Source organism: Anoplopoma fimbria, chromosome 6 (assembly GCF_027596085.1).
Source record: "Anoplopoma fimbria isolate UVic2021 breed Golden Eagle Sablefish chromosome 6, Afim_UVic_2022, whole genome shotgun sequence".
In the NCBI taxonomy this organism is placed as follows: domain Eukaryota; kingdom Metazoa; phylum Chordata; class Actinopteri; order Perciformes; family Anoplopomatidae; genus Anoplopoma; species Anoplopoma fimbria.
Window position 1 is genome coordinate 2,684,012 of NC_072454.1, and position 17,348 is coordinate 2,701,359.

At 41.7% G+C, this 17,348-nt stretch overlaps 1 protein-coding gene across 5 annotated transcripts in view; it reads right to left on the reverse strand.

Moving 5' to 3' along the window:
* ehbp1 (EH domain binding protein 1) overlaps window positions 1-17,348 on the reverse strand; it is a 148,554-nt gene that overhangs the window by 20,443 nt on the left and 110,763 nt on the right. For 4 of the 5 annotated variants that reach the window (XM_054600032.1, XM_054600030.1, XM_054600028.1 and 1 more), the window contains one exon: window positions 16,456-16,579. In XM_054600032.1, coding sequence (XP_054456007.1) covers window positions 16,456-16,579 — 124 coding nt within the window. The remainder of the gene's footprint in view (window positions 1-16,455; window positions 16,580-17,348) is intronic. The other variant, XM_054600031.1, reaches the window with a different exon arrangement.

The following is a 17,348-nucleotide window of genomic DNA, read 5'->3' on the forward strand; positions in this document are numbered from 1 at the left end:
GGCCTGAAGCCGTGTGTGAGGAAGAGCGAGGAAGAGGCCATCCTCGTTCATAATCTCATGACAAAAGGCAAAAGGCAAAAAAAAAAAAAAAAAAGGGCCTCATCCTATTAACAGCGTGATCTTCAGCAGCTCCTTTCCACAGGGGGCTCTCTCTCTTATTATGACGGTGAGTGGGTGATAGGGAGCAGGAGAGGAGCCTCCCTATCAGGGGGGAGACCCCATGCTAGGGTTCCTGCTTGGTGCTTGTTTCTATTCTGCAGAATGAGAGCCTTTTGCTTGGACCTTTGGTGATGCTCTCGGGGAAAACATCTCCACCTGTTTGAACTCCTTTGATTCACAAGACTCCTCAGCAGCAGAACATCCATTAGCATGCCAGGGATCGGCCATTGAGGGAATGCTTGGTTTTAATATTGTGAAAGCTGCAGCATCACCTGTAGGGATGCATCGATTGCATTTTTGCAGTACCGATCAGATAGTGGTGTTAAATTGATAAGCTGTATGTCTCTGTGTGTGTTATTGACTGGGATCATTTATTTATGTTTAAAGCGGCGTGCACAAAGCTTCCACAAGTGGCCAGGGCGTTTGGTCATGCACCTTTAAATTTGTATAACTTGGGGTGCAATCAGAGCTTTTAAGAGGTGAATGAAACAAATATTCACTGATAAAAGCAATATTTACATGTCTAGGGATTAGACAAAGAGGGACAATTGTATTTTAGATTACATTTTTTGCAGGGATTTTCAAAATGCTTAACATTTGGTGCCTTATAATGCATTTAATGCCATATATATGGACCATATATAAAGGCAATCAAATAGTCCATGACAATGAGATACGAGTTAAAAGATAGTTACAATTCGTTGGTTTATGGCATTTTACTGTTCACACTCGTTGTCTTCTTGCTTTTTTACAGTACATTTAGTTTGTACAGCGTCTGGCGTTGAGCATTAAAGCGTTTGTTCATGTTCATATTGACGGGCCATATAAACAGTATATAAACAAAGCTTATGGCAACATCAGGCTAGACTTAAACATTGCTTTCTTAACATTGTAAAACTAAATACACCAATTAAACGGATAGGAATCCACTGAATTATTATATAAAAAATTGTGCACCAGCAACTGCAGTATCTAAGGTATAAACATAGAAATGGATTAATGGATTGGCCCTGTTGTTATGGATAACCGATCCAGATATTTGAGTCAGTTTTGCATCCCTAAACACCTGCCCACATCCTTTTTTTACTTTTGGATTGATGCTCCACAGAGTATGTAGTACTGTAGTTTCTTTGATACATAAATAAACTGATTATTGATAAATTCACTCAGTTTATAACTAATTAATCTATGGAGACACTACAACACTTTGCCTCCCTGCTACCAGGACCTAAACTGTAATGTGACAGTAAGTAATGACATGTTCCAGCATTTTGGATCTCTTGCAAACATCAACAGGAGAGACTTGAAGTCTTTAAATCGGAGGGGTGAAGGGAAATGTTTTGTTTTAAGCTGCTTTACAAACACAGCACTGAGTGTGAGAGAGAGAGAGAGAGAGAGAGAGAGAGGGAGAGAGATTAGTCTGTTTTTCTGTTTGAGTGTTTTGTCTTCTGCTCAGCGGGGATTCTTGCCTCTAGCCTCAGGTTACACAGGGGGATTGTGGGAAAAAAAGTAGCCTGAGCTGTTTTTGTGAATGACAGCAGCGCAGGGCTTGGTGTTAAAATGTGCTAAATAAATATGAATGTAATGAATGTAAATATAGTTTCATTTTCCTGTGTTTTTAATCCTTTTGAGCTACTTTCATATACTTTGTTGTATTCTATTCTTTTGTTTGATTCTAATATTTGAATATCTGTTGAGGTATATTCTGTGTGTAGCTGCATTTCATTGAACAGTCCAGGTCTTGTCATAAACAACTCATTTATAAATAACAAGAAGTTCTTCTTCTGTGAGAAACCACTTCCACTCCCTGAATACTTGTTGTTGCTTTTGTTAACTCGATAACTTCACAGTCACTGGAAAGTTGTTGGACCAGTTTGACGTTACCACTGGTTTTCTGTAGCTCATGTAGAAAGGTTGAGATTGAAGCCCGCACTTATTTTAAGCGTCAGTAAACAAACGAACAGAAACATCTTACTCAGTTTGGAGCGTAAAGCTTGTCTGGACAAGGACCAGAGGGAACAAGTGACTTGTTTGTGCAGCAACACTAAGAAAGCAGTGAGGAAATCTTCAGCATGTACAGACTGGGACGTCTCCAACGGGAAAACTCTGAAAACTAATCTAACATTCAGACTTGGAAGAATCGATAACTTTAATTCCATAACTTTAGACTCGACAAAATCAAAAAAGACTCAAGTAGCAGGAGAGAATCATGAAAGACTACTTTGCCCCATGCAGAAAAAAATGTACGTCAAAGATCATTTCCATCGTGAACAAAAAAACGATGCGGTGGTCAACAGAAAGCTAACTGCAGTATTAGACAAAGACATTATACATATAGAGCGCTTTAAGATTTGTTTAGGACTCTAAACTCTTGACTTGAGACTTACTTGAATCTTGCAAAACAACCCCCCCCCCCCCCCCAAAAAAAAAAAGACATTTCTTTGACTTTCGAATCCGAATTCGAGGACTTAAACATAACATTCAAATAAAATAAAAAGTTGCATAGTATTCTTTACTACATAAACAAAAAGGAAGACGCAGCTCCTTATTGTGATTATGAGTGTTTGGTTACGGTTCGTATGATTTCTTACAAGAAGTTGTTTCTCCTTTTTTTGTGCATTTTCCTACAAAAGTCTAGCAACACGGGTAATTTCGTGCATCCTGACTTTTCAAAATAAACTTCCGTCGTTACAGGAGACTACTTTGTGAGGTTTAGGAAAAGATCGGCATTTCAGTTAAAATAACTACGGAACTAACGTTGACTTCTAGTTTGGCACGCGCCACAAACAACAGATTCTTGGAGGAAAGGCCGTCTTTTTGTTTGACCCATCACCTCCCTTCCAGTCAGCCCTATGTGATTCTTTTCAGTATTTCTACTTCATGGATTTGCTTTTGTAGGATAGCTATGAATTACAGTGCGTTGATTTTTGGTGGGTATAGCTAAAAACACAGTCTTTATACAACATTTACTAATGCACATGTGAAAGGTTTCTTCATGTCATACAAGTACTTTAGGTATTACTATAATAGAAGTATTAAGTATTCCATAGTAGGCTTTTTTTAAACATATTAAAGGTAATTTCCTCTTCTAGTTTGTAAATGTGTGTACAGGTTTGCCCTCAGCAACACCCACTTCTCAAACAGACCCACACTTTAATTAACATTTTACAATTATGTTGTACGTTGCAGAGATTCCCGATGCTTTTTAAGGACGTGTACGCTGAGTGACTGCAAAGTGAACACATTCACTCTCTTGCATAAAAAGTCGGTTTAGCTCATTTAGTGTGATAGAGAGAACTTTGAGGGACCTTTAAAAAAAGGGATGTCAAAGTACAGATACTAAAGAGATGCACTCCTTCCAACCTGCCACACACACACACCTCTCATCATCATCATCATCATCGTCGTCCTCCATTCTCCTCTGTAGCTCCAGTAAAAAGCCTGTGATGACCTGAGTGTGTAGCTTATTAACCTCCCCATCAGTTCTTATCAGCCAATGAATGGCCCAGTCATCTGCCCCTCCTCCTCAATCTGAGGGTGAGGAATTTTTCTCCTCACGCCAGGGCTATAATTCAATCCACACACACAAATCATTCAAGGTGTTCGCACACACACACACACACACACTCAGAGAGAGAGAGAGAGAGAGAGAGAGAGAGAGTTGGTAACATTTTGTCAACCTTGGTCCTGGTGGTTTTCCAAAGACCGGCGTTGACCAGATGTTACTGAAATGATCTACAATTGGAGGAAACAAACAGAAGGGGTGTACATGGTGTGTGTGTTCATGTGTGTGTGTGTGTGTGTGTGTGTGTGTGTGTGTGTGTGTGTGTGTGTGTGTGTGTGTGTGTGTGTGTGTGAGGGCCAGAATAAATTAATGGCTGATTTCTCCCCTTGCTTTGAAGGCATTAAGAGCCCTCTTCTTCTCAATGTGCCGCGTTAAATGCTTTTCTCTCCTTCCCTCGGTCTCTCCCTTCTTTTTTTTTTTTTTTTTTTTTTTGACGAGCAGGGCCACCCAGCTGAAAGCGACTGATGCAAAACGCCGGAGTAATCCCCCCCACCCCCTCCTCCCACCACTCTGTCGACCACCACCACCACCACCCCTCCCCGCTATCTTTAGTCTTTGACACAGTAGCCATTATCTGTGGGATTTAGTTAAACCAAACCTTCATGTATTTGTTAGGCCCGGGGTTCGTTTTCTCCTCTGACTGCTCGGCTTGAGTGTGGCCGGGCTAGGGGGGGGGGGGGGATGTTTTGTTTTTTTAAGCTAGCAGTCAGAGGAGGGTCTACGGTGCCATCTAGCTGGATTCTGCCCCAGAACGTTAAATATCTTAAAAGTCTGAGCTTTGTTTGTTTCGATTGCTTCAAAAAACACAAAAGTGACACACAAAGTTTCTACACAACTTATTTAATCGCCCTGATTCATTAATTTAAGCTTTGTTTATGGAAAAACATATTTGGGGCGCAAGCTACGGGCTCTCACAAAGACGTATAGGCTCAACGCTCTGTTTGTTGCATTATTCTCCGATACGCCAGAAGGCGAACAAACAAAATGTTCTGTGAAGAAGCAAGAAGACAACGAGTGTAACCGTCAAAACGCCAAAAACCAACATCAACAACGCCGAAGAGGGATTGTGATGAACTGTAAACTCATATTTCATATTCATGGACTACTTTAACGCCTTTAGAGAAGCTGTGTAAAGAAATAAGTCAAGTATGAAATGCATTATAAAGAAAAAAAGATCGAATATCCTGTAAAACTATTTTATTTTTAGCTGCAAAATTTTACTCAAATGTAGATTTTTAAGGCCCTTTCGATTTCTAAAGCATCTTAAAAATGAATTGACCGTTTTTTAAAAATACTTATCGTGCATTTATCAGTGAACTATTAGTGATGACGTCATTTTCTGGCAACAACAACTTCACTACAACCAGTATAAACCGAGCTTGAGTACCACAGTAGTGAAAGCACCGTGTGTCAAATCAAATGTGTAAAACCACTTAAAATAAACTTCATATATCGACATTGTGAGTCTCTCACTGACCCATATTTGATCTCATGACAGTTATTAATAAAAAGAGTCTCAATATATGAATTAAACTGAGAATAGCATCAATTAATGACAACTAAACCAGATGTTCAACAAAAACTGCATCAAAGAAAATTATTAGTAAGGGAAAAAAGACTGAATTGTTTCTAGTATCAACTGATTTCTTGAAACCCGTCCAAACACGGAGGCCGTCCTCTCTGCAGCTCATGCTTTTAGCTCCAGAGTTATGAGCATCGTTGTGGAATCACTGTTGAAATGTGCAGATAAGCCGCGGCTCTGTGGGGCTAAGCTAAGGTTAAGCCAGGTGGTTTAGCTCCCCGAGTATGTGTTTACACACACACCGAGGTGTGAACCATTTGGGGAGCTTAGAGGGGCGGAGGAACACGAGTTGATTCAGTGCTAGTGTAAACCTGGCTACCTGTTGACGCTGTTAATTGGGACGGCTTAACACAAACGTCAGCATGCATCTCTGTGGGGCCGGAGTCACATTCAACATGTTTAAGGGAATACACACTCCGTATCCAATCACTAAACTCTTCTGGTGGAGACGAGGACACGGCATCCTTAGATCACGGTTTAAATCTAAATACTGGTGTTTTTAGATAATGTTATGTGTGCAAAGTTCTTATAACATTAACATGTAAGAACTCTGGCTCAGATTGTTAAATGAAAAAGAGTTTTGTCAAAAAATACGTTAAAATGTATATTTTTTTATATCTCAGGAACACTTTCTATGTCTATAATGTATATATACACACTTATATTACGTAGTCATCTGCTTGTAGAACTGTATAATAATAATTATAAGCACTCAAATGTCCTTAAAGCTTTATACCAATAATAAAAATGAATTAAAAAGCATTTTATAATAACTTATATGGTTAAGTATCATAATGCTACATAACTGTTGGTTAATTAATGACAATTGTTTGCAAGAATCTTCGTGTATTATTAATCCTACAATTGTAATACATTATGATCAGTTTTAATTAATCATAATATGATTGTAAGTGACTAATTGGTTATGGTTTGCTTTAAGTAAAAAGAAAAAACATAATTAAATCTTCCACAGGAAACAAATTTTTAATTTCAAATTTGCTTTACTTAAAGCAAACAATGACCCCTTAGAGTAATTTACATTAACATTATCATCAATTATAACAGCCATTTAAATGCATTATATAAAACATTACAACTATAGGAATAATTATACACTATTATTCTTGCAAAAACACTCAATGAGCAACCAGTAATTCTGAAGTATTTTAGCACTTGACCTTGTAAAGTCTTTATAAAATGCTTAATAATGCGTTTGATTATTGGGTTAAAGCTTTTGTATATTTAAGAGTGTTTATAGCTATAATTATATAATTCTAAAGGAGGATTTTATCACATTAAAAGTACATTTATGATGCATTAAAGACCAAAATCTCCCGCTCAGCCTTCATTCATAAATAAAAGGTTGATGAAATGATTTAAACGCATCATTCACTCATTTAGCTGTAAACACGGGGTCAACACTCGCTTCACTTATTTGTGAAGGAGAGAGAGGGGAAGAAATTTCTGAATGAAAAAAATGTGAGAGACCACCCCCTCTCCTCACCCCCCTCATCCCTCCCCAACCTGCTGACAGACAGCTGCAACCTTTTTAGCATAAGTGGCTCCGCCTGCTCCATTAGCAAAGAGAAGGAGTGTGTGTGTGTGTGTGTGTGTGTGTGTGTGTGTGTGTGTGTGTGTGTGTGTGTGTGTGTGTGTGTGAGGAGGGGAGATCTCACCCCCCCACCCTCCCTTTCCTCCCCCCTGGGGTGGATGTTAGAACAAATTTGAGGGGTGTCATATTACATGCCTTGTGACAAGAGGCAGAGGGGAGGCGAGCGATGAATTTGCTTGATGAATTAATCTGCGGACCAGTAATGGCTTCCGCTAACAACATTAGTCATCCTCCTCACATGTCTGTGATTCACTAGTTACAGCGTCCTTTCCTCCTTCCTCCTCCTCTTCCCTCCCTTTCCCATGTCTCCTTCCTCTTTAGAGGTTTGCTTAAGGGCAACAGCTCAGTCAAAAAATATATATTCTGGTGTAAAAAGCAACTCTTTAGGAGGTAAAGAAGAACTAACTGCTGGGTTTGTTTGTTTTATAAACTCCCTAATTTACACTGTTTGTAAATGTGTCACATTAATCCCCCTCATTCTGGCAAAGCATTACATTACAACGGACACGACACACCAGGCCGTTAACCGCCACCGGCTCCATCTTTGATTCAATACACAAATGTAAAATTGCTGTGTTTAAATAGATATTTAAATGGAAATGTATTGGGGGGGAAGACAGCTGTTGGCATTTGTAGCCTGGAGTGCTCATTACAATGGGAAATGGGGAGGAGTGTGTATGGGTGAGGGGGGAGATGGGGTGACAACGGTAGCATGGCGAGCAGCTGTGTTAGCAAGTGAATGGTGTAATTACCGGCCGAACCTCTGTCATTAACCTGCATTGTCGAGTGCTGCCGCGGCCGTTACCATAAGAAAGAGTTGATTAATTGACTGCAAGGTTGAAAATTCAATTATGTGGTTCGAGGTCGCAGTTTGTTAACTAAATAATAATCACCCACAGTGTATCCCAGCTACGTAGGAATATTTGAATTGTAGTTTTAACGGTTTCCTCAGAGATGGAAGCAGGAAAAAGTTTACAAAACCAACACATAAACCCTCAAAATGAATATTAAACTACAGAGCAGAAATCTAACAATAAACCCAGTGTTTTCATTTCCTGGTCATGTGTGCAGCTGAGTACAAGCCCTCTGTGTGTGTGAACATATTCAGTGTTTGTTGTGTTGTGTGTGTGTGTGTGTGTGTGTGTATTCTGTGTTTGCATGTGTGTGTCGATGTGTTTGGCAGCACAGTTTCTGTTGGACCGTCTCCTGCTCGGGGTCTCGGGCAGAGCGGCGGCTGATGAAAGTGTTGGCGGGATGCTCCAATAAAGAGCAGATTATCATAAGCGGCCATTGTCCGACTCCCCGATTCTCTCCCCTTCGATCCCCACTTTACTCACCCCTCTGCTGAAAATGTTAATCGGCCCTATCGCTGGCGGGCTGAGGGAGGAAGGGGGGGAGTGAGTGGCCCGGTCGGAGCAACTTTAACTGATTTAGAGGAGGCGTGAAGAAATAAAAATAAAGGAAGTGACAAAATCATCACGGAGGACGAAGATAAAAGGTCAAAAATAAAGAAGAAAGTAGCCGACGATTATTCCTGTTTTAGTTTATAAATATAAGTTGGACGTCTGTGGGACTTGGCGAGCAGCTACACCCCCTTTCCCTCTCTCCCCTTCCTCCCCTCCCTCCCGTTGACTCCATCCACCCAGCTCGTTTTATCTGAAGATTCTCAGACAATGCCCGGAGGATCCCGTTCCCTAATCTTCCTAAAAATCCCCCTTTCATCCCCACTGTTAAAGAATGTATGAAAGGCCGATACCGAGCTGGAGAGAAGAAGAAGGGGGGGGGGAAAGAAAGAAAGAGAGAGGGAGAGAAGTGGTGCACATCTGGGAGTGAGGGTGGTGTCACTGTTTTGGACTAGAAGGGGGAGGAGGGGGGAGGAGAGCTCAGCATTGGTCGCTTGTGCAGAGTCCATGCAAGTTGACTAATTAAATTGTTTTGCTGCTCAAACATTCAAATGGCCGAGGAGATTAAGGGCATGACCGGGAATGTGTGTGTGTGTGTGTGTGTGTGTGTGTGTGTGTGTGTGTGTGTGTGTGTGTGTGTGTGTGTGTGTGTGTGTTCAACTGGGTCAGAACACAGATTAACACACACACACACATTTTCACAGAAAACAAAAAGCTGAAATCCTTTTGTTTTGTCGCCTCAAAGGCAAGAAAAAAAGTCGATGTGTTTTTTTTTTTTTTTTTTTAAAGGAGTGATCCCCAGATTTTCTTTTCTTCCCGCCACAGGGGGGGAAGAACGGTGCGTTTGCTCCTGAAGTGAATTCAAGATGACCACAAACGCATTCCACCGCCCGTCTGATACAAAAAAAAAAAAACCCCATTGGACTGAAAGTGAGTGCTCTTTTCGTAACCCTGACGACGGCGAAGACAACAAGAAGAGAATGACCCAGAGGCTTTGCGTCTTCTTTTGGCCGTGTCTATCTCAGTCGCCATGAGCTTAGCTTACCAGTTGAGGTCTGTGATTACGAATGAAACAACAAAACCGTCCGCTCGACAACTTCGATCACAATTGACGCGGTGGACAAGCCTTCAGCGTAGCCCGTGTTTGTGTTTGAGTCCAGCTTTATTGAAAGAGTCAGGAGGAGAGCCGTGACTGAAGCTTAATGTTACATGATTCGTTTTCAAAAAGGGCACTGAAGAACTCTCCACAAACAACATACAACCTGAAAAACAAAGTGTAAACGCTGATTAAAAGCCAAAACCTCTCTCTCCCTCCATCTTTCCACTCTGTGAACTAGGGAGGGTATTATAGTCTAAACACTTTTTCTTCTGTCAGAGCTGAAAGATTAGACCGGTTATCCCATTAAAGTTGGTAAAATGCCATTCTTGTGTCTTTAAGCTCTCGTATAGGGAGGTCAAGACGAGTCCGCCTGCGCTTACAAGGCGGGCACGGATGTAATCTGCCCAAAGTTACAATAATTAATGTTAAGCTTCTTCGGGCAATACGTTTGTGAAAGAACTGCCTCTGATAATATACTTAAAGCTGCACGCGCTGTTTGTGCCGCCGCCACGACACGAGGACTTGATGTGCACGCTCCCCCCCCCGCGCCGCTCACGTAGCCCGGCTTAAATCTTTAGTCAAACTATGAGATGTTGCAGCCACAATGCTGGATTAGAACGACAGGCGAGAGAGAGAGAGAGAGAGAGAGAGAGAGAGAGAGAGAGAGAGAGAGAGAGAGATGCTCAGGAAATATATAAATGCCTTCACCTCATCATTACTGGAGTTAGGATGACACGGAGAGGGAAATGTGAACAGTCTGGAATACAGCTTTAAAAAAAGGGAATTAAAAAGCAGTTGATTTCTAGGGACGCCCCCCGAGAACTGGTTCTAAACGGGACCCAGTTCTAAATGAGTAAAAAGCAGGGTATGGATAAGGTACTTCAGAAGTTCTGGAGTGAGATGTCCTCGTCTCAAACATCCTCTCTGTGTCTCTTTGCCTTTCGTCTTTACTCTGACCGACTCCGGCTCAGTGCAGCGTGAGACTCATCATGTCAGAGAGAACACAAAGATCCAAAGTGGTTCTCCATGTTCCTCCAGTAGACTCTGATAACTGTCAATAAAACCCTCACAGGTTAAGGAGGAAACAGCAGCAGTTTATCACAACATCTGGACAACAAGCAGAACATCAGTCTGCAGAAATGATCAGAGTTCTACTGTTTGGAGATCAGACGTCCATCCTCGTCCTCTGCAGGTAACGTTAGTCTGATCAGAAGAACAGGATCATCAATGGAAGATCATCACTGAGATTATTGATGAGCTGAGAATGGAGTTTTATAGATTTTGAAACTTCTTGTATTGCTGCTAAAGAAAGACTATTTGTTTACATACAAGAATAATAAACCAACGTTGATTCTTTTCTAAATTAATTGTCTTTTTTCTTCCAAAATAATCAAAAAGAACCGACAAGAGTATCGATAATAGTACTAGTATTGATAAAATCATAAAGACACCCGTCACTAACAGATTCCAAATTTAGAAATATATCTACAACTTCTGAATGTATTTGAAAGATTTTAAAAAAAATTCATTGCTGCTCAAGAAAGACGATTTGTTTACATACAAGAATAATGAGGCAATGTTGATTCTTTCATTAATAAATTTACTTTTTTTGTCACTAAATAATCCAAAAAGAACCAATATGAGTATCGATAAGGAGCCGAACCGATAAGCTGTATTGATAGGAGTACTGGATCGATATAATCCTAACGACACCCATCACTAATAGATTCCAAATTTAGAAAAATATGAGTGATATATCTACAACTGCTGTGAATAAAGCAGCGATCTTAAACCCTTTTAATCCCTGATATTGGCATATAAAACAAAAAACAATTAGGTGAATCAAAACGCGCCCTCGGGCTGGCTGTGATTCAGAGCCACAGGTTAAGCCGTCGCTGCAATCCTCCACACAATCCTCCACACAATCACACACACACTCCGGGTGGAGGCCTCTGCGATGTGACGCCATTGACAGTCCGCTCCGTCCTCTCTCTCTCAGATGCTGACGGAGGATAGGCTGCATGTGTAAAGTACATTAAGCTCTTTCCGGATCCCTCCTTGTGCCATTCTCCTGTCGTCGAGCTCGGCAGACACAAAGGCAGATTAAAAAGAGAGCGTGCGCCATAAAAAAAAAAAACCCTTGTGTCAATCTTATCGCCTTCGAGTGCAATTTTTAAACATATGTTAATCTGTGAGAGCTAAAACTCATTCTCTCCTCTATGCTTGTTTATCTCTTATCAAATGCGCAGTAGGTGAGAGGCAGCTTTGCGGCGCGGCTAAGTGCCATTATTTGGATAATTGCGTCCATTGTTGCCGGTTATATAGCTATTTGAAATGGGGAGGTGTGTGTAAATAGGTGCAGGGGCCAGGTAGGGGGGATATATTCAAAGGGGGATTTTCTGCGAAGGCCACGAGACGCGATTTCAATGCTTCTTCTGTATTTTTCAATAAGGGGTGTTTGATATGTTTTTTTTTTCCTGCGTGACAATACCTTTAGAAAACCAACAATGCCAAGGTCAGAGGCATTACACGCCTCGGCAGAGACACAATGAAACGATGAAACGTATCTTAATTCTGATGAAAATTAGCATTATAATAAAAGACATATTAAAGACGCCATCAAAAAGTTCAAGCTTTTCAATCTGTGCAAGCTGCAGAGCAATGAGAATTAAGGTTGCATGATAGTTGAATAAAGTTTAAACGTAATAATATTTGAGTGTTTATTGACTTCTAATAATCCCACATAATCAATAAACTCAGTTGCAGGGGGTGAACGTTCTCCTAGTGCTAGATGTGTGAAGGACAGTGCTCCCAGTGGTGCAAGAATAACAAGTTCATTAGTTGAGGGGGGAGGGGGGGCACCGCAGGAATTCAAACCCCCCCCCCTCTCCGACTGGGGCCTGGCCTCTGATTGGCTGGCTGCGTCGGCACGGCGAGACTCATTAGAGCCCAGCAGTAATTAAGAGTTGTTAGAAAGTGAATTCTCCAACCGCAGATTAGAAAATTAAACTATTTACTGATTACATATTAATAGAAGACAACAATGGCGCTTGCCATAAGCTTGGAAGGCAACCAAGGAATAAATCTGTGTACTTAATTACCATAAACAATGGGGGCATAGAAATGGAGTTTTATGCACACTCCCTTCTGTAATGTGTCTGATATCAGAAGACACTTGACAATTCTTGTTCAATTATCTCTATTATTTAATGTGCTGTGAACTGCCTCTGAGTAAATAAATTAACCACCCCAATTACTTGGGATTCATCTGGGGAGGGCCGCCGCGTAATAGAAAAATGCCGCGGAAAGCTGCATTGTGCCCAAACCAGGGGAGAGTAGGGGGGAGAGGAGAGGAGGAAGAGAGGGGGAGTGAGAGGAAAAGGAGGGGTGAGAGAGAGGAGATTCACTTGGATAAAAAAGGAATATAAAAAAGAGATGCAGAGAGGGTTGAGAAAGAAATAAAGAATGAAAAATAAATAGAAATAACAGGAGATGAGTCATTACCTGTAAACATTAAACATGTATATATAGGAGGACTTTACTTAGAGGAGGGAGAGAGGGGAGAGATCGCTGGGGGGGTGACGAAGCAGAAGAGAGCGAGGAGCAGCAGAGCTCTGAGGATCTGCTCAGGCTTTCTGCAGCCGGAGCAGAGAGAGATGAACAATCAGTCGCGGGTCAGTCGGTTCTGTCTGCTCACATCTGCCCATCGGTCCTGCTCGCTGAGTGCACGCACACTCGCCTCAATAAAGGTCTGAATCATATGATCATGTTCTCCAGTAAGACATCCACCCTGCTTAGAAAACGTAGGAACAAACTGCACATAGTTCTGGGTGAAATCGTTTTCTATTTTTATATCCTCCAATTAAGCGTTGGCGTGATTCAGCTTTAAAGTAATTAAACTTTTAAGCTTTTTTATAAACGAGTGAGAACATGTATGTAAGAGTATGCTTTACCACGGCCTTACTTTGATTGACAGGTCTCTAACAGAGACACATACCGAGTCTCTACGTCACTCCTCCACATTCCAAATATGGTAAAACAACAACATGGAGACGGCCGTAATCCAAGATGGCGACAGTAAAATCGCAAACTCGAGGCCTCAAAACATCAGCCCACAAACCAATAGGTGACGTCATGAAGACTACTTCCACTTCTTATATATAGTCTGTGGAGTCTACATCTTTAGAACATCTCAGTTCTGATACTAAGTTAGTTAAAAAAAACATTCCTTCAATCGCTGATGTAAGAGTCGATCTCCAATTCCCACAAGCCAAATCTAGGCTAAATGCAAAACTATGGTTATCGTCAATGACGCACATTTAAATTATTCCTCAGAGTACAAAGTATACCAACACATGAACTGTAACTGTGACTTCCTCTCTGTAACCTCTAACCTTCGCTCTACCTCTACTTCCTTATTATCTACACCTCTTCATCAGGTGTAGATAATAAGGAAGTCGAGTGGAAAAGTGGAGTCAAACTTTATTTCTGTCCAAGCTTTTATCAAGAAAGGCCAGCTCTCAAAACCTTCTTGTCTTAGGTTTGTAGAGGAGAAACACGCAGTTCTGTTTCTACCGAGTCTTGATACCCGTCTCATTTGACAGGTGACGTAGATTTAATGCACGACTTTGTGCTGCAACTGTGTTTAAGTCCTTATTCAGTCTTTGGGCAAAAACATAAGACTAGAGGAGGCAGTCGATAAAGACAGGTAGGTATCAGTTCACACAGGCGTGGTAGAGTAAATGTTTCCCACAACGTTAATTGGCGTCAATGAAAAGAGCTCATTGAAATTTGAAGAAAGTAACATTGTGTGAAATGTCTTTAATTGCACTGTGACTCTGTAAGTCCCTTAATTGACCCAGGCTCTTAGACATCTAATTAGATTTTGGGGAAATAGAAAAAGGAGCCTAGGACATCGGCTGGCATTTAGAAGTGTAGCTGGTGGAGAAAGAAATATCACTCTTTCTGGTAGCTGGAGGTAATTTCTCCCCCAGTTCCCCGAGCAAAAGTACCGCCACCAGTCAGATGTGATGGATCAATACCGGATGTTTTGCTTACAGCCAATCAGCCGCAACTTCAATCAGAAAAAAAATAAAATATCTATCATCTCTGACAGCCTATAGAAAGGTGACCTCGGTTGCCGGGGTGATAAAGGTTACTTTAGTTACCACCTGTCAGCGGCGCGTCTCGCTCTGATGCCTCCAGACCTCGGCCTAAAGGCACAATCCATAACCTATTGGATGAGTCTCTGGGATAAGTGCTGCGAAATGAGATATGGAAACAGAAATGCACTTTGAGGAAGTGAGCGAGGAGGCAACTTTTTCTGTCTCTGTCGTTTGCTGAGACACCATCAGCACCAGTTTGAAGCTTTTATTCTGGAATGAGCTTTAAATAATGACTGATGTCTTACATGCAGACTGTTCATGTTTCATGTATGTGCAGTATTGACTTTTACAGTATATAATACACACTATATGTGTTGCACTCTGTCACGTTTTCTCGATTTCATTCCCCTCTGATTTTATAAGGCGGTGAAAAGCAGCCACGGTGAATTTCTCTTCCTGATATCCTTTTTATTATTGTTGTCACCCTCTTCCTTTTCTAGTGAATCATATTTTTCAGGAGGGAACGGCAAGTATATATATATATATATATATATATATATATAAATACAATATAAAGAGAAATCGTTATGGCTGAAGGTGTTTGGGAGTAAATAACCTGGCGTCTTGCTGGCTAGTGGCTGGTTTATCAGCAGGTGAAGAAGAAGAAGAAGAAGGAAAACAGCCCCTTCAGATTGACACAATGGAGTTCGCTCCGACAGGGGGAGAGGGCACGGAAGGCAGGGAGGGAGGCGAAAAAAAAGGGAGGAACACAACAAACAGAAGGGGGGGAGATAGTCTGGATATCAGCACCCAAATGGGACGAGGAAGGTGAGCGCAAAAATCCCACCGCCCCAGTTTCTCTTTTACTAAAAACCTCCACTTCCATCCTCCTGTGTTTCGTTTTTGTAGGTTTTTTAGGGGGTAAATCCACCGAGGAGGGCAGTGATACATGGAAAAAAAAAAGCATGAGAGCTGCTACTAAATTACAACAGCAAATACTGAAGCTACACTAGATTTTACACGTCCGTCCTTCTCCAGCAGCGTCGTCGGGAGAAGGAACGGGACGGTTTTAGTATCACAAAATGCGAAGCTATTCTCCAATTTCAGTTTGGGGACTTAACGGAGCCGAGGCCTCTTCTTTTGGCTCGGCGCTCTGTCTCATGTCTTAACAAGGCTTTACCCGCGGCCAAATCTTAAATAAAAAAAAAAAAAACCTTCAGAATATGGCTCCGTGCGCCAAAAAACAGATTGTTGTGTGTGTGTGTGTGTGTGTGTGTGTGTGTGTGTGTGTCGTGGATTTGTGAACTGTGTCCGTGCTCATGTTGTGTTGCCTCGCTCTTTTTTTTTTTTTATTGCCGCTCCCTCTCGCCTCCCTTTAACTCACCCCCGTCTTTCCTTATACAGCATATCAATGAAGGCCAGATATGTACTAGGGGAAGGCGGGTGTGTGTAGCCGTGCGTGGCTGAGCGCGCCGTTCAATAGTGTGGCGGCTGGCTGGCTGGCTGGCTGGTTTGCTGGCTGGCTTTCTGGGGCCGCGGCTGGCAAACGGCTGCAGCGGAGACTTTGGGCTGCGGCGCCGCTATCGCACCCAGTTATCGTTTCCCCCATGAAGGGCTCCCTTATCACCCCGGCCCAGAGAGGTCTCCCTTCTTCTCCCATCCCCGAGACACACTCCTACTCTCCCTCCCTTTCCCCCTCCCTTCTCCTCCCCCTACCCTCCCCATCCCCTCCTTTCATATCCACCCAGTGCTCCGTCGTGCAACATTCAACTGAAAGGGGAGGGAGGGCTTCAAAGATTCTCTCCCTCTCTCTCTCTCCCACATAAATACACACACACAGAAACTCCCACATGCATGTGTGTGTGTGTGTGTGTGTGCGTACGCTCAATTTGCCAAAACAGTTTTTCCAGTGTAATTGGGCTTGGGGTACCTGTGTCCATGAGATAGCGCAGCCTCTTCTCCACGCGAGCTGCTCGGGCGTCTATGTGCCTCTGCTCGCTCTCCAGCGCAGACAGCTCCCCAACCACATACTGACTGGTGTCTTTGAACGCCTTCTGTCAACCAGAGAGAGAGAGAGGGGGGGGGGGGAGAGGAGAGGGTGGTTATGAGAGGAGAGGAAGAGTAGTGAGATATAGCATTAAACAGAGACAGAGGGATGAGACAGAATAGAGAAATACAGAGAAGGAATGAGGTAAATAAAAAAGAATGAAAAAGAAATGAAAAGAGAAGTTGTGAAGCAGAGAGGAGGGGGAGGAGAGGGGGGAGAGTGTTCATGAATCATCCAAACAATAAACAAAACAGACTCCAGAATAAGACGTTTACTTTCACAATAAGAGATAAAACAAACAGCTAATGATTAACTGTTGCTGCCTTCTCCTTTTGTTTGGTGTTTTTTGAATTCCTCTCTCTCATCTTCAAAACCACTTTATGGCAAAAAATGAGCAGCAAAGCTTTAAATATCTAATCAGAGGATGTGAATGAAGACATATTGAAGTAAATTGTTATTCACAAACAATCAACATAACACAGTTAAATAACTGATTAAACATACAAAAATACGATTTAAATGCTGGTTTAACAAGTTCACAGCTCATTTCTAGTAAACCAGGTATCATAAATAAAATGAACACATGAGATTTTTTGAATCACAGAGAGAAAATACCATAAAATAATAACACTCAGAATTACTGCTCATCAAAACTTGAACCTGATAGATGGGACTAAACAAGTATGACAATTAAAGTCCTCCCTTCTGATTGTACCCTTTAAATGTCTAAATCAAGTAGAAAAATAAAATGGACCGCCTGAAGCCTTGGTTATTCT